General features: G+C 38.4%; 4 protein-coding genes across 17 annotated transcripts in view; all 4 read left to right on the top strand.

Annotated features, from left to right (window-relative positions):
* The window catches only part of wnk1b (WNK lysine deficient protein kinase 1b), an 83,907-nt gene extending 79,639 nt beyond the window's left edge, over window positions 1-4,268 (top strand). For 10 of the 13 annotated variants that reach the window (XM_048155093.1, XM_048155106.1, XM_048155104.1 and 7 more), the window contains one exon: window positions 48-4,268. In XM_048155093.1, the coding sequence (XP_048011050.1) occupies window positions 48-392 (345 nt within the window). In that variant the 3' untranslated portion in view covers window positions 393-4,268. The remainder of the gene's footprint in view (window positions 1-47) is intronic. The other 3 variants (XM_048155103.1, XM_048155101.1, XM_048155100.1) reach the window with 1 other exon arrangement.
* A 1,692-nt stretch (window positions 4,269-5,960) lies between these two features.
* LOC125246267 (perforin-1-like) lies at window positions 5,961-6,835 on the top strand. Its single transcript, XM_048157201.1, has 2 exons — window positions 5,961-6,120; window positions 6,246-6,835. The coding sequence occupies exon 2, from the start codon at window positions 6,248-6,250 to the stop codon at window positions 6,650-6,652; it is 405 nt and encodes a 134-aa protein (XP_048013158.1). The 5' UTR covers window positions 5,961-6,120; window positions 6,246-6,247; the 3' UTR covers window positions 6,653-6,835.
* A 4,995-nt stretch (window positions 6,836-11,830) lies between these two features.
* On the top strand, window positions 11,831-12,952 carry LOC125245696 (perforin-1-like). 2 transcript variants are annotated; one of them, XM_048156413.1, is made up of 2 exons: window positions 11,831-12,266; window positions 12,352-12,952. In XM_048156413.1, the coding sequence occupies exon 2, from the start codon at window positions 12,354-12,356 to the stop codon at window positions 12,756-12,758; it is 405 nt and encodes a 134-aa protein (XP_048012370.1). In that variant the 5' UTR covers window positions 11,831-12,266; window positions 12,352-12,353; the 3' UTR covers window positions 12,759-12,952. The 2 variants fall into 2 exon arrangements, with proteins under 2 accessions (XP_048012370.1, XP_048012369.1); XM_048156412.1 differs by having other exon boundaries at window positions 11,833-12,271.
* A 3,369-nt stretch (window positions 12,953-16,321) lies between these two features.
* LOC125245692 (calcium-dependent lipid-binding protein-like) lies at window positions 16,322-22,006 on the top strand. The gene is made up of 2 exons (XM_048156405.1): window positions 16,322-16,844; window positions 21,517-22,006. The coding sequence occupies exons 1-2, from the start codon at window positions 16,745-16,747 to the stop codon at window positions 21,921-21,923; spliced, it is 507 nt and encodes a 168-aa protein (XP_048012362.1). The 5' UTR covers window positions 16,322-16,744; the 3' UTR covers window positions 21,924-22,006.
* The last annotated feature ends 1,315 nt before the right edge of the window (window positions 22,007-23,321 follow it).

Genomic DNA, 23,321 nt, shown 5'->3' with positions numbered 1-23,321 from the left:
GTTTCATTTGTTCTATATAAACTTTTTTTCATCTCTCCTCTTCTCAGATGGTCCCTCCTACCAACATGGGCCGTAAGTACTCGGCTCCAGGCCAGCTGTGCCCAAGCATCCCTTCAACTTTGAGTGGCCACCCACCCATGCCCAACACTCCCGCTACCTCTTTGGGGGCCCGGAAGGGCTCCTTGTGTCCCACGCCACAGTACGGCTTCCCCTCCGCACCTTACAGCACCCAGTGGGCTGGCTCGGCCGCGCACACCCAGGCTGGTCTGCTGGCCACCTCACAACCCCTGGGCCAATATCCCCAAGTGCCCACCCCTTTACAGACCTTCCACATCAGCACTTTGCAAAAGTCAGTGAGCCACCCGGGTGGACCCAACCTGAAGACAACGTAGGGCAGGGCCTAGCCGCGCCAGGCCTAAATAACTCTCGAGTTGGGGGTGGGGGCAGTCAGAGGCAAGGGGATGGACTGAAAGTGGACTTAAGCATGTATTTGATTGCATTGCAGAGATTCTGTCACTAGAGTTTCCTTTGGGTGATCGAGAAGGATAGACGCCAGAATCGTCCTGCATGCTCACAGATACGCCACAGGGATGATGCACAATGACGCAAGGGATAAGAGAAGATGAAAATAAAACAATGGACACTTTGAGTACAATGTTACGTGGCCAAAGAAGGTGTGACCATTTTTATTGTTAAGGTGTGTGCATCCTTCATCACCCAGCCCCAAACATTTAAGGGGCTTGACTTGTGTTTAGAGGTTTGCTGACCTAAGATGGAACGAATGCCACCTCCACCCGTCCCAGAATCCATCCATCTGTATATCCTCTTGATAGATTCATCAAGCATATCACCAATCAGAGGTCGGGTGGGTGATGGTGAGCGGCAAAGAGACAAACCTAGTGTCCTTGTTTCCCCTCTTGCCCTAAACCCTCTGCTGCAATGCCATGGAATAATGCAATAATTACAATGGTAGAAAAAGCCCATTTTAAAACACAGGAAGTGGCCTTCATTAGATAAATCAAAAAAAGATCCATGTACAGATTTCCTTTGTTTTTAAATTGGGTTATGAGGGTTTTGATTCCATTTGGTTGGTTGGTTGGTTGGTTGGTTGGTTGGTTGGTTGGTTGGTTGGTTTTTCCCCCTATGCCCTTCAAGCCGGCCTTGTGTAGCAGAATGTTAGGGACATTTTTTTGTTTTGTCACATGTTCAGAGGCCTTTCATCTGCCCCTAAGGTTTGTACTACCAAGCTCCTACAGCTCCCAGCATGCTTTGCAGCACATTCACACGCTTACAGTCCTTTTCCGGTTCTCTCATTGGGCCACACCACAAGGTGACGTGTAATATAGTGGATACAATCGGTAGGATTGGGGTTTGGATACGAAACTTGGGGTCGCAGGACTGTGTCGTCACACACGTACTGCCTTGGAGGCCCGTGAAGCTTTAAATCTATGACTAATGTAACAGCTTTTCTAATCATGGCAGCATTAGGGGCCTCTTACGATAGTTTGATCGAGACATTCAAATAAGAATTCGTGTTCTGTATGGACCTGTATTTACTCATCAGTTTTTGATGTTGAAACACTGTGATTATTATAAATGTTGTTGGACAACATTAGCTAAAAAGAAAAGTAGACAAAAAAAAAAAAAACATGAAATTTTTGAGGGTTTTGGATATTAGCGTTCATGAGATGTAAGGCTAGCTATTTCATTATTCACATCTTATTGGAGACACTTTAACCCTTTTCCCCTTTCTACTTTCTTTATATTATTAGATAAATGTGAATGTAAAATGGATTCAATTAATGTACTTGAAGAAACAAATCTTTCCTTCTTTCCCTATGCCCAATGAGCTTTCTGAAGATTCTAGTGCCTTGCATTATTCTTTTTTTTTTTTTTTTGCTTTTTGCTTCACGGTTTGATATATAAGGCAGTGGAGAGTCTCAAGCGTGCTCTTGGTTTGGAGTGCTGGTCTTTTTGACTTAACAGAGGGTGAATATTAATATATTGCGGGATCGAGGTGTCGTTTTGGGTGCCGTTTTGAACTGGCTACGACTGAAACCATTTGATGGCACAGTCCTAGCCTTTAGGCAGAGTTGCAAAAAGCTTCATATATAAGGTGCACAAACACATGATCCAGCCATTATATCACATTCAAAGGCTGTGAAAGTACTTGAGGGTTGAGTTTTAGATACTTTGATCGGTCTAGCTTAGTATGCAAGCGCAAGTGTGCCTATCATCAGTGCACCCTTCCATTTAAACACTGCTTTCGACAACCACAGTGTATTTGTTTTCCAGATGGATTCTTAAACGGCATGAGCGGTTCTTGTGAAGGTGAGGGTTCGGCTCAGATAGAAACTCAGGATGAGGAAAGTTAGTACGCATGGGACAGTATGTTGTAAGTATTTCAGAACCTCCAATAGCTTAGATGTTTTTGAAGCACTGCTTAATTGGTTTTGACACCATCCAGTGTCAAACCCTCTCCGGTGTGTGTAGAGAGGCATGTTTTATTAAGGTGATGATACACGGGGCAACTTTTTGAGCAATGTTGCCGGGCAATGTCGCCGAGATGATGATGCTTGGGCACTCTTCCATTAAGAATGGGAAAAAAATGTTGATCTAATGTATCCAGATAGAAATTTGTTGCCCATTTTCAATGGGAAAGAGCCCAAGCGTCATCGCTCGGCGACATAGCTCAAAAAGTTGCCCCGTGTATCAACACCTTTACTCATTTAGCAACAGATGTGACAGCAAGTGTAACTTCACAAGCGAGAAAAGGACCAGAAAGGTTAAAAAAAGACAGCAACCCTGACCAACACAAGAGCGCAACGCTCTGCCAAAACAGCACTGTTGAAGAGTAGCCTATTTCTCGCTGATTTCTCATCAATCCTCTACTTTTAACTCGCACTGCCCATATAAGTTCTCGCTGTACTGGCAACGGCCTTCAGTTTTATGGCAGATCAGTAGCTTCTTTAGGGGATCTCTCTTCCTCTTTGTAGCAGTCGGTCAAATCACTCTTGTAAATGCTTTGGTTTGTTCTAAATACTATCAACTGCGTTAGACCTGCGACGTCAGACTACTTTTTAGCATCACGTTTAGCACATTCGACTGTGCAGATGAAAAGAGAACAGATGTACAATGTACAGATCCTTAGAGCATTTTATTTGGGGTACAAAAAATAGCAGAGATGCTCTCGTCACCTTAACTACTGAAAGGACTTAGATTACAACTGGTTACATACTGCGTAGTGTGCTTTGTGTGAAACGTGTGGCACTTCACTTTAGGTCAACTGTACAGTATAGATTCTCAACTGGCTCACTATATTTAAAATGCAGTCGTGTTACCTTTTGCTTTGTACACAACGCTTTACCTGTAGACAGCTCGTTTTTACCCACTTTACGTCGTTCGGTTCGTTCAAACTGTGAACACATCAAAAGGTCTTTAACAAAGAGGTTCAACCTGCCCAGTGTTCAGACTAATGAAATCTGTGTAATACTACTTTCTGAGTGCCATGTCCCTGTTCCAGATACAACACAAGTGTTAATTTGCTCTCGCTGTAAGAAACAGGTCATCCTGTTTGACTGTAGAGGGCGCTAATGTAACTGCAGTGCAGGACATTTAAATGAGATTCACCTCTGACCTTTGATGTTAATGATAACAGCACCTTGAAAAATACAAAAACCTCTTTTTTCTTTATCCTTCACTTTACTTTGAAAAAATGGCGTTTGTAGCATGCTGATGTTCGAACGAGCCATTCAGTATCGATACACATTGTGATTTATATTTTTTTTTTTTGCATGATACTTCAGTTACACAGAAAAAAATGCACACAAACTTACTCAAAAAGTATCTTATTGAATGAAACCCTCTTTCTAGTCACTCTCCTGTGGAAAGAAATACAACAGAACAATGTTTACTTAATGCTACTGACCTGTCATTAAGTTATTTAGTTTTTTTTTTTTTTTTTTTACTACTATCTGATCCGCTTGTTTTGCTGTCTTTTGAGTCTCTAGATTTTCTTCTGGCGACTTTAATTCAGTGTTTTTTTTTTTTTTTTCCTCCGTATGATATTTAACATTGTACAAAATGTTAAAAGAATTCCTTAAAATGAAAACCAAACAAAAACAAGTAGGGAATCATCTGCAATGTTTAACTGTCTGTTTTGCACTAAGTATAGGATGTTCAAGCTTCATATAAAACTGCGCTTTGCGCTCCAATAAAACAGCGTTTGTTACCTTATTTGTAAACTTAATAAAAGTCATTTAAATAAATCAAGCTTGCCTCTGCTTCTCAATTCACAATGGATCCTGGATTAGTTATCATGCTACAGAAGAGGATTAGGGCCAAGCAATAATAAAAAATAAAACCATCTCGAGATTAAAGTTGTTAAATTACGAGAATAAAGTCAGTAAATTACAAGAATAAACTCATTAAATTACGGGAATAAACTAATTAAATTACGAGAAAAAAGTCGTTAAATTTCGAGAAAAAAGTCGAGATAAAATGTTGAGAATAAAGTCATTAAATTACGAGAATAAAGTCAGTAAATTACAAGAATAAACTCATTAAATTACGAGAAAAAAGTCGTTAAATTAAGAGAATAAATTCGTTAAATTAATGACTTTATTCTCAACATTTTATCTCAACTTTTTTCTCGAAATTTAACAAAATTTTTCTCATAATTTAACGACTTTTTTCTCGTAATTTAATGACTTTATTCTCAACATTTTATCTCAACTTTTTTCTTGAAATTTAACGAGTTTTTTCTCGTATTTTAATAAGTTTATTCTCAACATTTTATCTCGACTTTTTTCTCGAAATTTAACAATTTTTTTCTCGAAATTTAACAACTTTAATCTCGAGATGGTTTTATTTTTTTTTATTATTGCTTGGCCCTAATCCTCTTCCGTATCATGCAGTTTAGAGCAATAGAGCTGATGAAATTTACTTTTGATACACAAGTGCATTTAATTTCAGCTACTTTATGATGTCTCTCATGAGCTACTGCAATCTGTGTTATCTGTGGTCCATTTCAGAGTGTTATTTGTGCCCACCTTTAATATATGTCCAATTATTTGTTCACACTAGCCAATCTGCATCTCATGTAGAAAGAGAATCATGAGTTGTTTTACTCAAGTTGAGTTGAATTGCTTAGGTGATGGGAGGGGAGGGGGTAATAAATCTTCACCTGGCCCTGAACCTATTTAATGAAGGTGAATGACACGCACTCTGTGCCCATGCACTCTACCCTGTCCTTCCAAATGTGTAAATGCACTGTGTCTTGACCGTTCTTCATATTGGATTCTGAGCCGGACCAACAATCTGAATTGAGGCCATTGCAGTTCCATATCCTTTTGCCATGTGATTTGAGATCGTCACAAGCCCAAATGGTGAAAAACTATTTTAACAAAACTTCTTCACTGTTTATTTGAAATGCTTTTGTCCGTCAAGTCATGTGTGGTCCAACTCGGTCACTGTTATTTTGAAAGTAAGACATGTTCCTGGATCATCATATTTTATTGATCCTGTAACAAACATTTTGTCCATAACCCTTTCCATAACTTAACTTAAACCATAAAATCAGAGGGATATGATTGGTGGATAACAGTGAAGCAGAAGCACCTAACCCTGGATATACGCCTAAACCTCTCCCTCAAATCTGATTGGCTGATTGGAATGTTGTTCCAGGATCAACAAAGATGTTGATCTTGGAACATGTTGAACATGTTGCACCAACATGTAAAAAGTCTCCTAAAATAACAGATCATTTTTTTTTATTTTTTACAAGGCATTTACATTTCTAAATGTTTACCGTGAAAATTGTTTAAATATGTTTTAAATAGATGGTTGCCCCACATGACTTGACAAATCAATAACTTGAACTTTTGTCGAAAATAGTATAAACTTTAACCAACATAAATACAAATAATACATTTCTAAGAGCTAGTAAAATTATTTTAATGCACCGCTTTATAGGATAAGTTGTTATACACACCAAATGTAAATAAGCCAACACAGATAGGCATGAGGTTTAACCACCTGATCACCTTTTGGACGATGGTACTGGCTTTATAGAGAGGGTGAGGATCAGGAGGCATTCATACTGAATCAAATATAAGTGAGGTAAGGCATCTTTAACACTGATTCACACTTCAGCTTCTTGACAATTTTAAGACACCGATCTTATTTTTGCATTTCAGTGTTTGTGCTTTACATCTTTATAATTGAACCTGTATTCTTTCTGACAGCCATGGCAGTCTTTTATCGTGTTCGGCTGATGTCTCTGGTTGTGCTGATGCTGGCGTCTCAGCTGGACGTTGCCAGCGCTGCTGTTCGAGTGTTTGGCTTAAATGCCAAATACCTCACTGGTGATCCTTTTGGAAACTACCCTGATCCATACGTCAAGGTCTGGTGTGGCTCAAGTTTTGGAGGGATGACAGATTTTCACAGGGATACAGCTAATCCTTCATGGTCTGCAGAGTTCAACTTCCCAAACTGCAAAGAAAATGAAACCCTGTCATTGCAGGTGTGGGACAAAGACCTAAATTTTGATGATTACTTGGGCACATGTAACAGACAGGTGGCAAAAGAGTCTTCTGCCATTACTTGTTATCTGAACACAGGAACTCTGTTTTACAGGTATGAGTTAAAATAAATCTGTTCCAAACCAGCATTGTGTAAAGCTGCTTTGAAACAAAGTGAGTAGCCTGATAGTAATAGTTGAACATGTTTTGCATTGATTTATGTTCATCAAAATCAACTGCTGACATACTTTTCTTCTTTACTGAAATGCTATTCACTATTAAAAAAAAAATACTAATAAAAGTCATAAATAATGGTTGTCTGGAAGCTTGTTTATACCATGCACTGCATAAAAAAGGTAATTGCTAATTTTCTGACTTTTCTCGCAAATTTCATATAAAGTCTGAATTGCAAGATATAAAGTCACAATTGAGCAAAAAGTCAGAATTGTGAGATAACAATTACCTTTTTTTTTAATTCTGTGCCGCAAAGCAGCTTCACAATCAATAGTGTTTCGCAATATTAAAATTTCAAACGATGACACACACACACACGAACACACAAAACAGACGGTTCACACAACAGCTCTCACGTCTGTTTGTCCCATAAAGCTTTCATTTGCTTCATAAGACTTTGCATATAGCGAATGTGTTGCATTGGATCCATTTTTTATGATACATATGTTGTGTATATAACTGAGAAAAAACGATTCTGATGACAAAATGTTGCTCTAATTCCAATGACATTATCTATTACATTATTTACACAGTACACCACAAGATGGCACCAACTCCCTTAAGCGAACACGTATCAATATCAAATCAAACTTTATCATGCTACAGCTACAGTAAAGGTACTGGATATAGGCAGGGTCATAAACACAAAAACAAAACGCCATTGGGGTATAATGAAAATATAAATAAATACATAAATAATGAAAAAAAAAAAAAAAATGAAAAATGTTAATAAAAAAGTAACACAAAACACATATATAAGGTGCCCAAACATGATCCAGCCATTATATCATATTCAAAGGCTGTGAAAGTAGTTGAGGGTTAATACTTTCAGTTTCAGCCTAACTTTGTATTTAAGCGTAACATTTTTTTGTTATACATTATACGTAACATTTTTTGTTATATAACGTCTTCACACTGTTTTGAAAAGAAGAGGAGATGCTACACCATGGTAAACACGCCCCCGTCCTAACTATTTTGAGACCTGTAGCAGACATCAAATTTGAAATGAGCTCATTTAGTGGATAAAAGTGTAAAATTTCTCCGTTGAAACATTTATGTTATCTATGTTCTATTGTGAATAAAATATTGGTTCATGTGATTTGAAAGTCTTTTAGTTTTCATTTTATTCAAATTTAAAAAAAAAAAACACATCCCAACATTTCCAGAATTCGGGTTGTAAATTCAATGCCATTTCGTTGAATCAGGTTAACAATCTTAACTTTGTCCAAAACTATTAAGTTCAATTATCCTAAAATGAATATCAAACAAACATTAAAACAAATAATCCAGTTTAATTGGTTAGTTTATTTAGTGAATGCATTCAAGAACAAATTTTGCAAATGTTACATAACAAGAACAGCCTTAAAAAAAATCTTTTTTTTTTAAATTAAAACTTTAATTGTTGTTAGCAGGTCCTCGGCCCAAACACATGCTCTACACTTCACCACAATGGTAACCCCCAAAAACACTAACATACCTGAAACTCTTTCAAATATAAACATAAAAGAACATTAAACATCAAAAAGTCTCCCAATTTTATCATCTTGATAAAAAAATTGCATAAAGTATCATTTTATTTCAACATTTTATTTACCCGCCCTATCCAGCATTGTGCAAAGCATGATGGGAAGGGGAAATCCCGCATGGGATTAACTTCATTTACGGTACTTAAGTAAATTGCACAAGAATCAAATGTTATTTTTGGCCAAGATCAACAAAGATGTTAACCCAGGAACGTCTTGTACTTGGTGAAATCACGTTCACCGAACTGACCAACATGCAATAGAAATTACAGATCATTACATTTTTTTTTTTGTCTTTTTAAAAAAAAAAAAAAAAATAGATGGTTGCCCCACATGACTTGACACATCACTAACTTGAACTTTTATTGAAAATGGTATAAATGTTAACCAACATAAACACAAATAGTACATTTGTAAAGAAAAAAATTTCTAAAATTATTTTAATGCACTGCTTCTATGCTCTCTTAGGCTAAAATGTTATACACACTTGACAACTTGCCAAATGTAAATACGTCAACACACAGATACGCATGAGGTTTAACCACTTGATCACCTTTTGGAAGATGCTACTGGCTTTATAAAGGGAGTGAGGATCAGGAGGCATTCATACTGAATCTAACACAAGGAAGGTAAGGCATCTTTAACACTGATTCACACTTCAGCTTCTTGACAATTTTAAGACAGATCTTATTTTTGCATTTCCATGTTTGTGCTTTACATCTTTATAAATAAACATCTGTTCTTTCTGACAGCCATGGCAGTCTTTTATCATCTTCGGCTGATGTCTCTGGTTGTGCTGATGCTGGCGTCTCAGCTGGACGTTGCCAGCGCTGCAGTTCAAGTGTTTGGCTTATATGCCAAGGACCTCACCGGTGATGCTGCTGGAAACCACCCCGATCCATACGTCAAGGTCTGGTGTGGCTCAATTTTTGGAGGGATGACAGAATTTGTCAGGGATACTGATAATCCTTCATGGTCTGCAGAGTTCAACTTCCCACAGTGCACGGCAAAAGAAACCCTGAAATTGCAGGTGTGGGACAAAGACCTAAATTTTGATGATCACTTGGGCACATGTGTCAAACAGGTGCAGTATGGGTCTTTCACAGGTTCTTGTCATCTGAAGGATGGAACACTTTTTTACTCATATAAGTTAAAATAAATCTGCATTGTGTAAATCTGCTTTGAAACAAACCTCCACTGTGAGTAGCCTGATAGTAATAGTTGAACATGTTTTGCATTGATTTATGTTCATAAAAATCAACTGCTGACTTTTCTTCTTTAGTGAAATGCTATTCACTATTAAAAATACTAATAAAAGTCCTAAATCAAGTTTGTCTCTGTTTTTCACTTCATTACATGGTTGGAATAGAGTTTATCAGGCTGTTCATAGTACTATGGAAGCCTGTTTATGCCATGCACAGCATAAAAAATGTGACTTTTCTTGCAATTGCCCAATTACATTATAAAGTCTGAATTGCAAGATATAAAGTCACAATTACCTTTTTTATTTTTTTATTGTTTGGTGCAAACCAGCTTCACAATCAGCTCTTTATTCTCTAGTGTTTTTGCAAAGATTAAAATCTCTAAAACGAAACACACACACAACAGACGGTTAACACTACAGCTCTCATGAGGCGAAACACATCAGTGAGTGACAACTTTAATTTCGGTCTGTTCATCCCATAAAGCTTTTGTTCCCATTTTCTTCATGTTGTATCACTTTTATTATACTTTTAGGCTATTGTGATGTTTCCCCAGCATTTTGGAGTGTGACCATGCACAGTCCTCATTCACTTTCATTATATTAACACAACAAGTAACCATAAAAAATAAATAAATAAAAAACTTCCACAGAAACAATCCATACAGATTTAGACATGAGGTTGATTAAATGAGGACAGAATTTTCATTTTTTAATAAACTACTCCTTTATTTTGCATTTCAAGGCTGAGATTATATTAGGCTACATACTGCAGGGCTACTTACCCCAAAATAGCCCCAAAAGCGCATTACTGTTAGGGCCTGTAGCTGAGATTGGGGGACACATTTGATGACAAAATGATACTCTAATTCCGACTTTATCATTATCTAATACATTATGTACACAGTGCACCACAAGATGGCACCAACTCTCTTTAGTGTACATGTGTCAATATATATGTGCCCAAATCACGCTTTTTAATCATGCTTATGAAATAAAGAGCTACAGTAAAGGTACTATCTTTGGATACAGACAGTGTACATACTGTATGTTCAATCATTATGTGTTCATACTAGACAAATAATGTTTTGGATAAAATTATGGGGGGAAAAAAACAGCATCCGAAAACCCAATGTAGGCAGCGTTTGTGCATGAAGGCACCTCACGAAACTGATTTCAGACAGACTTCTGAAGCAGCGTAACAGTTTAATGATCGACAGCAAGATAATCGAGCTTTAGTGAGAACTAAAACATGCCTTGATGCCTTCCAACCTTGAAATGTGTCCTCCAAAGGTTTTCGGATGCAGCCTATGTCTCTTTAGTCAAACACACCTGATTCGGATCATCAGCTCATTAGTAGAGACTCCAAAACCTGAAATGGGTGTGTCAGACAAAGGAGACATGCAAAATATACAGTGTTGGGGTAGGGCTGGGCGATATATCGCATGCGATTGTCACGCGCATTTCTTCAGTAAAGCCGGTTCCCTGATCACCGCTAAATCGCCATCACCTGCTTTCAAATGGAGCGGCATTTAAAGGTCCCGTTCTTCGTGATCCCATTCAAACTTTAGTTAGTGTGTAATGTTGTTGTTAGAGTATAAATAAAATCTGTAAAATGTTAAAGCTCAAAGTTCAATGCCAAGCGAGATATTTTATTTAACAGAAGTCGCCTACATCGAACGGCCAGTTTGGACTACATCCCTCTACTTCCTTCTTTAATGACGTCACTAAAACAGTTTTTTGACTAACCTCCGCCCACAGGAATACACAAGAGTTGCGTTTGTAGAGTGTGTTTGTCGCCATGTCGTCGAAACGCTGTTATTTTCATCCCGCAGTCCAATCACCGGGTCTGATTCCGGCTCAAATTGATAGGGTAAAATTAAAGACATGTTTACAATAACACTGAGCGCGTGCATCTCCACGTTATGGTAAGAGGCGTGACCTTTCCGGGCAAGGAGCGCTCAGAGCTGACGAATCACAACACAGGAACCGCTGGCACAATCAGAACTCGTTACGTATTTCTGAAGGAGGGACTTCATAGAACAAGGAAGTCATCAGCCCGTTTTTATGACAGTGGAAACAGCGGTATACAGATAAGTAAATTATGTGAAAAATACTGTGTTTTTTTTTACACGCGAAACATGAGCACATGTTATATTGCACACTATAAACACAATCAAAACTTCAAAAAAACACGAAAAACGGGACCTTTAATAGACAGAACCGTAGATCACTGACAAGCTACGCAATATCGCGTTCATTATCGCAGATGAATCGCCTTCGATAATGAACGCGATATTGCGTGGCTCTGGATATTGCGTGTTAAAAAAACTTTTTTTTTTTTTTTTTTTTTTACTGCATGGTTGCTCCACATGACTTTTTTTAGGGTCATTAGAAATAAACGTTTTGTGAAAATTGCATAAAAGTAAAAAAAAAAATAAAAATAAAAAAATAAACCAAAATGAATAGTTAATATCTAAGATTCCAGCACGTTTAAGATAGATATTTCAAAGATTATTGATATTCTTTATAATGGACGCTCTTGTATGTCATTGGCACAGTGTGGCTAAATGGGATTGATAATTACATTATTGTGATGCACTGCTTCTATGCTTACTGAAGATAACATTTGAACACTCTTGGCAGCTTAACTAGGTCAATGCAGAAACAACACAGATACGCATGGGATTTGACCACCTGTTAATCACCTTTTGGAAGATATTTGTGATTGCATAGTTTTATAAAGGAGGTGAGGATCAGGAAGCATTCATACTAAATCTAACACAAGTGAGGTGTGGCATCTTTAACACTGCTAACATTTCATTATTTGTGTTACACATCTCTATAAATGAACCTGTATGCTTTCGGACAGCCATGGCAGTCTTTTCTGATCTTCGGCTGATGTCTCTGCTTGTGCTGTTGCTGGCGTCTCAGCTGGACTTTGCTAGTGCTGTTCGGGTGTTTGGCTTATATGCCAGGGACCTCACCGGTGATGCTTTTGGAAACTTCCCTGATCCATACGTCAAGGTCTGGTGTGGCTCTGCTTTTGGGGGACAGACAGAATATCACAAGGATAACATGCATCCTAGATGGTCTGCAGTCTTCAGCTTCCCAAACTGCAATCCATATGAAAACCTGAAGTTGGAGGTGTGGGACAAAGACCTGAATTTTGATGATCATTTGGGCACATGTTACAGACAGGTGGAATTTGGGACTTTTGCCGTTACTTGTCATCTGAGCAAAGGAACTCTGTATTACAAATATGAGTTGATACAATAAATCTGTTCCAAACAGCTTTGAAACAAACCTCAACTGGAACTACCCCGATAGGCATAAAGCTGATGTGCTAACTCTTTACAGTAAGGTTTCATTAGTTAGGTTAACATGAACTAAGAATGAACAATACTTCTACAGCATTTATAAATCTTAGTTAATGTTAATTTCGTCATTTACTCACACATTATTAAAATCAAATGTTGTTAACAGTTAATGCACCGTGAACTAACATGAACAAACAATGAATAGCTGGATTTTTATTAACTAACATTAACAAGGATTAATAAATACAGTAACAAATGTATTGCTCCTTGTTAGTTCATGTTAGGTAATACATTTACTAATGTTAACACATGAGACCTTATTGTAAAGTGTTACCCAATATGCAATATAACGTGTATGTTTTGCATTGATATATGTTCATTAAAATTTACTGCGAACATACTTTACTTCTATAATAAAAATGCTTTTACTAACAACAACAAAAAAAATACTTATGAAAGTCATAAATCAAGGTTGTCTGCTTCTCAGTTCACACTGAATCTAGTTTTAAAATGTTAGGTCAGTCATGAAACACATGAATCTGAACGGCTTGTTTTGCTTGCAGAGAAAGGCTTACCAAAATAAAGTTACTGGATTGTCCTTTTTCATGTTTTCTGGTTTGGTAGATGCACCGGGGACCTGATTATAGCACTTAAACATGGAACAAGTCAGATTTTCATGATATGTCCCCTTTAAGCAAGAGACCTTCTAGTTAGTAGTTGGCTTATCATTTAGGGATGCACTCAGGTATAAACTGCCCATTCTGTAGCATAAAATCGAGTGCAAAATGCTAATGTTTACAGTATAAAATGTGTGGTTTGCACATTAATGAGGGGAATTTATCATTTGCTGCAAGTGGGAAATAATATGTGTGCAGAAAGAAGAGCAAGACTAATATGGCACAAACATTTGAGAATGAGAGAACTTACCCCGACTGAAGTATTAGTTGCCTTTGTTTCTCAGTTCACATTGAATCTAGTTTTATTTGATTTATAGCTTTATTATTAGGCTATTATATTGTGAATGCACTTTTTTTGTTGTTGTTTTTTTTTTAGTAAATATTAAAAACATTTTAGTAACATTTTTGTGTTGTACCGATCACTTAAGGACTGTACGTAAACTTAGTCTTCTTTTGTTGTGCTGTATTGGTAGGAATGGGAATGGGAATAGGAAGTTGAATACAAAACTTGTCCTTAACTTTTGTACCATTATTGAATTTATTGTATTTTTTTTTTTCGAACTTTCAATAAAAAGAGTATTAAAAAAATATATTTTAGTAAAAAGTAAATGAATATGGCCTACTCCAATCAATCAATGCAAAACAGAGTGATTAGTGAATGCTTTTCAACTTTATTGTTATCAGACACAGGATTTATGTCTCAAAGTAGCTTTACAAACTGCTGATTTAAAACAGGTTTATTTCGCTTCATAACTGTAAAACACGGTTCCTCTGCTCAGATAACAAGTACCTTTGCCAGACCCATATTTCACCTGAAAGACACATGTGCCCATATGATCAGGTTTCGCTAGATCATGGTCCCACACCTCCAGCTGCACGTTTTCATTTTCTCTGCAATTTGGGAAGCCGAACTCTGTAGACCATGTTGGATTGCGATTATTCTTGACATAATTTGTCATCCCTCCAAAAGTAGCGCCACACCAAACCTTGAGGAATGCATCGGGTCTTTCAACACCGGATTTGAGGTCCCTGGCATGTAAGCCAAACAATCGAATACCAGCGCTGGCAAAGTGCAGCTGAGACGCCAGCAACAGCACGGCCAGAGACATCAGCTGAAGATTATGAAAGATAGCCATTGCTGTCAGAAAGAAATTGTTTAATTGTTAAGAAATGCTTGAGTGTTTTAAATTGGTAAGACATAGAAACACATGCAAATAATGAACTTTCAGTTTCACTATATAATGGTTAATGCAGTTAAAGGGTCATGAAACCCCCCTGTTTTAGCCTGGTCGTTCACACCTCTGAGCTGGGAAAACTAAGGGCTAATAATACTTTCTTTACGTTTACGAGCACTGCAGTCTCATGATAAACGACACAGTTTAACGCAGAAAGAATAAAGACGTAGTTTAAATTTTAAAAAATGGATACTTTATTCTGTATATGATTTATAATCCACGTACCTAGTGTTGTTAAACTCATCGCGGAGCTCTGCGCTGAAACCTATCATATGCCCGCTCCACGTGCATGCATATCATAACAATCGTATTTTTCATGTGTTCGTATTCAAACTTCAGTTCTGACCACATCGCGGACAAAATACAAATAACACTCATGTGCTGCTGTGCTGAGGGAAACACACACACGGCTCGCGTGTCCGAACGCAGAGGTTATGAACAGCACGTTTGTGACATTTGAATTCTCCGCTGTAATGCGATCTTATGCAAACATATTTTCCATTTGTGCTGGTACATTACAGCAAAACAATCCACATGCACCCAAACTTCTGTTCTGGTCGCGACGCAGGACAACACATTTTTGTGTTGTAGCACTGAGGAAACAAACACAACTATACGACCCATGTCTCTGAATGACAAGAGACAGAGGCGAGAGAAGTGATACTTCCTCATGCATAATACTGCAATTATAATCTTACAGCGCAGTGATTGGATTGAATGAGCTTTAAGTCATGAATAAATGCAGAAACTGTTGACCTCAGCATGTTCGACCAGCCCATAGTGGAGCCAGTCAGCGCTCCTGATCTTGCCGATAGTACACGATGACGTCAGATTTTGTGACGTTGCTCCGATTTTGCTTTTCAAACCGGAAGACAGAAATCGCAAAAAAAAAGCAAAAATAACTAATTTTAAATTATAAATAAAATTAATGAGTAGGCCTACCTTTAGTGTTTTCAATGACGTGCAGCCTTTACATATCTGTTCACAGCTCAAAAAATGTGTTCTGGGGTTTCATGACCCTTTAAGTTGGTACTTTATTTTAGCGTCTTTTAGTTGCTTATTAGCATGCATATTACTAGGATATTGGCTGTTTATTAGTACTTATTAAGCACATATTAATGCCTTATTCTGCATGACCTTATTCTACATTCTTAATCCTACCCAATACCTAAACTTAACAACTACCTTACCAACTATTAATAAGCAGTAAATTAGGAATTTATTGCTGGAAAAGTCGTAATTAATAGTGAATATGTGTTCCCTATACTAAAGTGTTACCGTTAAGATAAGGTATTGGGTAGGATTATGGGATGTAGAATATGGTCATGCAGATTAAGGCATTAATATGTGCTTAATAAGTAGCCTACTAATAAACAGCCAATATCCTATAATATGCATGCTAATAAGCAACTTGTTAATAGTGAGAATTTGACCCTAAACTAAAGTTTTACCGAAGGTTTAATACACACAGTATTGGAAATGCAGAAATAATGTCTAAAGGTGTGATGTAGTGGTAAAGATACTTTACCTTGCTTGTATTAGGTGTTGTGTGCATGTGTTTTGATCCTAGCCTTCTTTTATACTACAATCACCATCGCAAAATTCTTTCATTTGGTGATCAACAGGTGGTTAAAATCCCATGCTCATCTGTTATCAGATTTGCGGTCAACGTATCCAAAACAGGATCATGTCTTCATGCAAACCCTAGTGCTTTGGCTTAGTAATTTTAACATCATCTTTAGAGCAATGACATCCATCTTCCTATTTTATGCCATTTAAGGTGTTTATTTATTTATTATAAGATTGTAACAATTGTAGGTAGGAGGCAAAGGCAAACAAGAGCAACAGCTGGCAAATTATATTTTTGCCCAGCTGCTGAAACTGATGTGCTTTCCGTATACATAAAGATGTGTCTTTCATAGGCTATATGTTTTTTAGAAAAAATAAATTGTCATGTATTTTTGTCAGGGCATTTGTCTTTTTCTGTTGCTGAGCTGCATGTGGACATTTTTGAAAGCACATGGCAAATTGATATGGAATTGGTCTCAAAGTCCAACATCACAGATGCAGAAGACAGTTTTGCTCAAGGTCGGGGCACAGAGGAGCACATAGGCCTACATGTACAGATGCAGAGTAAGTACATTCTCTTAAAGCATGTGTAGCTCTTTATCCTGTTGATAAGCATAGTTAATAAGTTAAATTTAGGGCAAGTTACATAAACTTTGCTTCCCATAATACCCTCCTAGACAGCATTGTTGTAGTACTCGAGATCGGACTCGGTCTTGGACAAGGATAATATTGTGGTCAATAAAACAAAATGCATTTGAATTATAATTAACATGACAATGTGTACAATAGTAACGAATCGCTCAAAAGTCGGAAAACTGTTATTTTTACATCAGTGTGAGGCGTTGCTATGGGTTGCGTGCGTGTGCGACTGACTGATTTTCCACAGTCTGCTCGAAACCTAGGCTCTCGAGCCATATATGGTTCTTTCACTGAGTGCCTATGGCTCGACGGAAAAAAATAAAACAAACAATTTTAATAACTTTTTTCCCCCCATCAATAAAGCTAGCGTGTCGATTTAATTAAAAATCTATTTATTATATATTTTAGAATATTACATAATTCACCAATGCCGGTTTGTCATGTATAACACCCCAACCAATCGTGATGTGGAACAACAAGTTCAAATTTCATTGGACAACGTGAAGTGGAAATTTATGGACAGACGAGCGATTTCTGCTGTTTGTCTCTTATAAATTAAATTGCATCGCTGACAAAATGGATGCTAACTGACTACAAAGCCAAAAGTCGCATTAATGGTAAGTAGTGTTCAATTTATTTAGTGTTGATACACCGTTTACTATTTGATGAAACTATCAAAGTTAATGAAGCCAAAGTGACACCTACAGGCCTAATATGTGAAATGTAGGCTGGCGAAATGGTGACGTGAAAGGACTTTATTATATTACCATTTTTGATAATTATTAGCTTATTAGCTTAAAAACAGCATTTAAAAAATATTATTACAATTTAAAATAATGAATTTCTATTTGAACATACTTTAAAATATAATTTATTTCTGATGCAAAGCTGAATTGTCAGCATTATTACTCCAGTCTTCAGTGTCACATGATCCTTCAGCAATCATTCTAATATGCTGATTAATTTTCAAAGTTGGAAAGTGGAAACAGTTGTGCTGCTTAATAATTTTTATAACATGCTGTGATCCTTTTTTTCAGTCGACTGATTTAAAATCTTTGATTTTAAAAGTTAAAAGTTAAAAATAACAGGACTTATTCAAAATATAAATTTTTTCTAACAAATTACCTTTACACCATCTACTATGTGGCCCTTTTACCCTTAACTGATAATATTTTTTAAACCAATATCACTCTAAGTAAATAAAATACAGTGTAGCCTACATGCCATATTTGATGAGTATGGTGCCAATTTTATTGTTTCCACCAAACATTTACATATCCTTTTAGGTCTTTAGATTTCTTTGGGTCTTGTCTCAGATCCAATCTTATGTGAGCTTGAACTTGTCTTGGACTCGACCCTCTCTGGTCTCGGTCTCGACTCGGACTCGATTGAGCTGGTCTCGACTACCACACTGCTAGACGGTAGTCTGTGATCTCTTGTGGTGCACTTTGTAAATAACTACAGAAGATGTCTACTTTGGTGAAATAGCTTGGGTGACTTGAGGATTGAGGGCTTCTCCTTCAAGGAACCAACCCCCTAGTGCCCCTCCGCCTCTAGCGCATTGCAAGCTGTGCAGCTTCTGGATGGGATTGCTGGTCCTTCTCATAGGGGAACCTAGCATTTAATTCAGGGCTCCAGCTGAGGATCAGATGTCGATTGCTGCATCGGAGAGAGGGCTGTTATGATCTTAAAATTAGGGTGACACTGAGCTTCCCACTGTAATGGTGTGTGCTTATGCTGACTCAGATTCAGAGTTTACAGCCATGCTTTCCTGGGTCATTCCGGATGTGCATGATAATTTTTTTTCCCTCTCTCACTACCCTCAACGGTAGGGTGGCTGTGCGCAGACCACATCCGGCCCTGTGAGGGTAGTTCTGAGCCGGGGTTGAGCTGCGCTTGTTGACTAACCATGATCAAAGTCACGGCACAGGCCTTCGGCCAGACGATGTCCACCTCAGTGGTCCAGAAGCACCCCCTGGCTTACCTTGCAGAGGTGCGAGAGGTTGTCAAGCTATAAACGCTTTCTCGACACTCCCATCTCACAAGTTGGCCTTTTCGGTGACACTGGGACTGAGCCCAGCAGTTCTCCTCAGTTAGTAGCAGACCGGGGAGCTTCCCCGAACAAACCATTTGAGTTCCTTGTGGGCCACCCCTCAGCAGTCTGCTCATTGCCAAGCTGATTGCATTGGCCTCTGGCTGCAAGCATTTTCGGTCAACGAATTGTGTCTAGAGTTTGGGCCGGGTGATGGCCATGTGGTACTGAGACCCGGCATGGCTATGTTCACAAGGTTACTACCACTCCCTTCAGGGACCAGGTAGTGAGCCTGCAAGTGCTACCCTCGGACCTCACACCAGCTCTTTATCTGTTACGGAGGCCAGCAGAAGGGAAAGGCTGTCTCCAAGCAGAGGATGGCCCACTGGATAGTGGATGCCATTGCCTTGGCTTACCAAGCACAAGGCGTGCCCTGCCCGCTCAGGTTGCGTGCTCACTCTACGAGAGGCATCCTCCTGTGCGCTGGCTCATTGCACCTCGCTGACAGATATTTGTGGAGCTGTGGGTTGGGCAACACTTGACACGTTCGCTAGATTCTATAGCCTTTGTGTCGAGCCGGTCTCCTCCTGTGTTCTCACCTCAACCGGTCAGAGACATGGAGATTCTCCAGCTTAGTGTCAGCTTGCTGCGCTTATATGCGCTTATTGTTCCATAGAGTCCCTACAAGGCAGACTCTGTTGAGTCCTCCGATCACCCTTCGGCAGCCGGACGTGGCGGAGCTTCTGGGGCCAGGCCTATACTCCGTTGTATCCTGGAGAACCGGATTTAGGCTGGGTACCATATGTGTATTCCACGGTTGCTCCTAAACAAAGCCTGTGTCTTTCCCTTTGGGAGAACCCACCTCTTATCAGGTCGGAGTCACCCCATTAACTCCATATGTAGTACAGTTGTAGTATGGTTAGTCCATATGTACATCTCCACTTAACTCCTTCGGCGAAGGATGTGGCTTCCGCAGCGTTCCTTTCCCAGTGAAAGGGTATGCTTTCCCAGTGTTATCTAAAGGTCTCACTGAATGGGTTGTGTGGAACAGCAGTGATCTACACTCTCTGTGTTAGCCCTGTCCCACCGTTCTTTAGGCAAGGGGGTGCAGGAGGCTTACACAGAACACTGGAAGTGGGCAGTGACTGTGTTGCTTTGGTACGGATTCCTATTCGTCAATCTGTCCAACGTACGTCGAACGTGACCGACTGAATGGGAACATCTCGGTTACAAAGGTAATCCTCATTCCCTGAAGGAGGGAACGGAGACGTACGTCCTGTCGCCACAGTTGCTGTACCTCGCTGCACGGCCGCCTTACCTGCTTGGCTGCTCAGTGAAAACTTAAAGATGCAATGCACCTGCTGCTCATTAGTACCTGCGCTGCGAGGCAGAGCAGCTGCCACAAATGATTGCATACCAATGTGCATTGGCTCGTTTTAGTTACACTTGAAGTAGATTGGCCTCTCTTGCGAGATTCCTATTCGTCGGTCTGTCTGACGTGCGTCTCTGTTCCCTCCTTCAGGGAACGAGGGTTACCTTTGTAACCAAGACATTTTTCAACAAAGAGATCACCTACTCCCTACTGTCTTGAGTCAAAGATTTAGGCAGGTATCATAAAGACACAGTTTATGTAACTTGCCCTAAAATTTACTTATTAACTATTCTTATAAAACAGGATGAAGAGCTACAAACCCAGGTGAAAAAAAAAGTACATTTCAACAATCTACTTAAAGTGCTCTATTTTTGCACACTAATTTTGTACTTAATATACTAAAAAACTTCTTTAGTACTTCTTAAGATAATCTTAAGTACATCTAAGTGTACTCAACTCTGCTATTTTGAGACAGCATGAAATATGAACTAAAATGTGCTTTTAATATACTATCTCTGTATTTAAAAAATATATTTAGTTACCACTTGTAGTACACTACTATAAGTGGTATCTAAATACATGGTCTTGTTTGCCTTTGCCTCCTACCTACAATTGTTACAATCTTATAATAAATAAACACCTTAAATGGTATAAAATAGGAAGATGGATGTCATGGCTCTAAAGATGATGTTAAAATTACTAAACCAAAGCACTAGGGTTTGCATGAAGACATGATCCTGTTTTGGATGAGTTTTCAACAACCTTAACTGTTTGAAATTTGTAACTTGTAGTTACAAGTATTAAATTGGAGGTAGAAAATGAGTTTTCTGCTTATGAAAGACCTGATTTTGTAGCTGGCTCAGGACAGTGAATTCTTAAAATTGTTTTTATACACTTTTGCTGACTTGACAAATTCAAATTTGCAAACGTGTAACATGGAAAAAAGTTGTATCCGCAAATCTGATAACAGATACGCATGGGATTTTAACCACCTGTTGATCACAAAATAAAAGAATGTTGTGTTGGCGATTGCATTATAAAAGGAGGCTAGAATCAAAACACATGCACACAACACCTGATACAAGCAAAGTAAGGTATCTTTACAACTACATCACACCTTTAGACATTATTTCTGCATTTTGAATATTGTGTGTAAACCTTCTTTATAACTGAACCTGTGTTCTTTCTGACAGCCATGGCAGTCTTTTATGATCTTCAGCTGATGTCTCTGGCTGTGCTGATGCTGGCGTCTCAGTTGGACGTTGCCAGCGCTTCTGTTCGAGTGTATGGCTTATATGCCAGGGACCTCACCGGTGATGCTGCTGGAAACAAACCCGATCCGTATGTCAGGGTCTGGTGTTCCTCTGTTGATGGGGGGAAGACAATATATGTCAAGGATACTGCTCATCCTACATGGTCTGAAGAATTCTTCTTCAAAGATTGCAAAGAAAATGAAAAACTGACACTGGAGGTGTGGGACAAAGACGTGACTTATGATGATAAATTGGGCACATGTAACATACATGTGCAATATGGGTCTCACAGCATTACTTGTTTTCTGAACAAAGGAACCATGTTTTACAGCTATGAAGTGAAATAAACCTGTTCTAAATCAGCATTTTGTAAAGCTAATTTACATCCTGTGCCTGATAACAATAAAGTTGAAAATGCTTTCACTGCTCACTCTGTTTTGCATTTACTGATTGTAGTAGGCTATATTCATTTACTTTTTACTAATTTTTTTTTAGTATTTAATAAAAATTAAAAAAAAAAAAAATCTAACAAATTGCATTCACAATACAATACTAACAAAGTTATAAATCAAATAAAACTAGATTCAGTGTGAACTGAGAAGCAAAGGCAACTAATACTTCAGTCGGGGTAAGTTGATTCAGAATCACCTCTCATTCTCAAATGTTTGTGCCATATTAGTCTTGCTCTTCTTCCTGCACACAAATTTATTTCCCACTTGCAGCAAGTGATAATTCTCCTATTAAAGTGCAAACCACACATTTTATAGACCCTACCTGTAAATGGCTTTTGCACTCGTTTTTATGCTAGAGAATGGTGTATAACTAAGTACATCCCTAAATGATAAGCCAACTACTAACTAGAAGGTCTCATGCTTAAAGGGTTAGTTCACCCCAAAATGAAAATTCTGTCATTAATTACTCAACCTCATGTCGTTCCACACCCGTAACACTTTTGTTTATCTTCGGAAGACAAATGAAGATCTTTTAGATGGCAGAATGCTGTCAGATTTCCTTCTATTGACTGCCCCCCACTTTGACACTTCAAAAACGTCATAAAGAGATCAGTGTAAGGCCCGCCCAATCGTCCCAAATGCGGTTTCCCACAGGACGGGGAAGGTTTCTTGCGCGTTCGGTCTTTTCAGTGTGGCAAAGTAGTTTAATTCCAAGTTATCTGACTCCATTTTATTATGACCTCAAATTTAGCTTAGAATGTCAACTGATTATTGGTCATTTGTATAACAATTTAGCTACACATTTGATTATTCTCTTTACTCTTATTGTACTCATTCATCCGTATTCCTATAACGCTTTGAGTCTCGCACTGTCCTGGCATACAATCTCATACGCACAATCTCATCAGTCTTGGTCATTAGACAGAGGCGATGACTAATATTCTAGAGGCCATACCCACTTTGCTCATTCTAGAACACGTTTATTTAGTCCCTGTAGATCTGAACACACACCAAATTAAGGTAAGATTACTTTTAAGATCAAGGTTGATTGACTAAGATCAGGCTGACCAATTTAGCTTCCTCTAGTGGTAACTTTACATAATCACGTAGTGGTTTACCCACAGACACTTAGTTAGAATAATCTGACCATAATCAGAGGTTGAGGCCCACCCTGTTTAGATTGATCTAGCAACTCTCTGTTGCTCTAAAAGGGAAAAAAAACACTATTAGCCTACTCAGTCAAAGTATACTTAACTAATGCCAGTGTGCTAGTCGGAGCTCTAAAATATCAGT

Source organism: Megalobrama amblycephala, linkage group LG14 (assembly GCF_018812025.1).
Source record: "Megalobrama amblycephala isolate DHTTF-2021 linkage group LG14, ASM1881202v1, whole genome shotgun sequence".
Lineage (NCBI taxonomy): Eukaryota > Metazoa > Chordata > Actinopteri > Cypriniformes > Xenocyprididae > Megalobrama > Megalobrama amblycephala.
The sequence above is the reverse complement of the archived record's forward strand: the minus strand, read 5'-3'. Positions and strand labels throughout refer to the sequence as shown.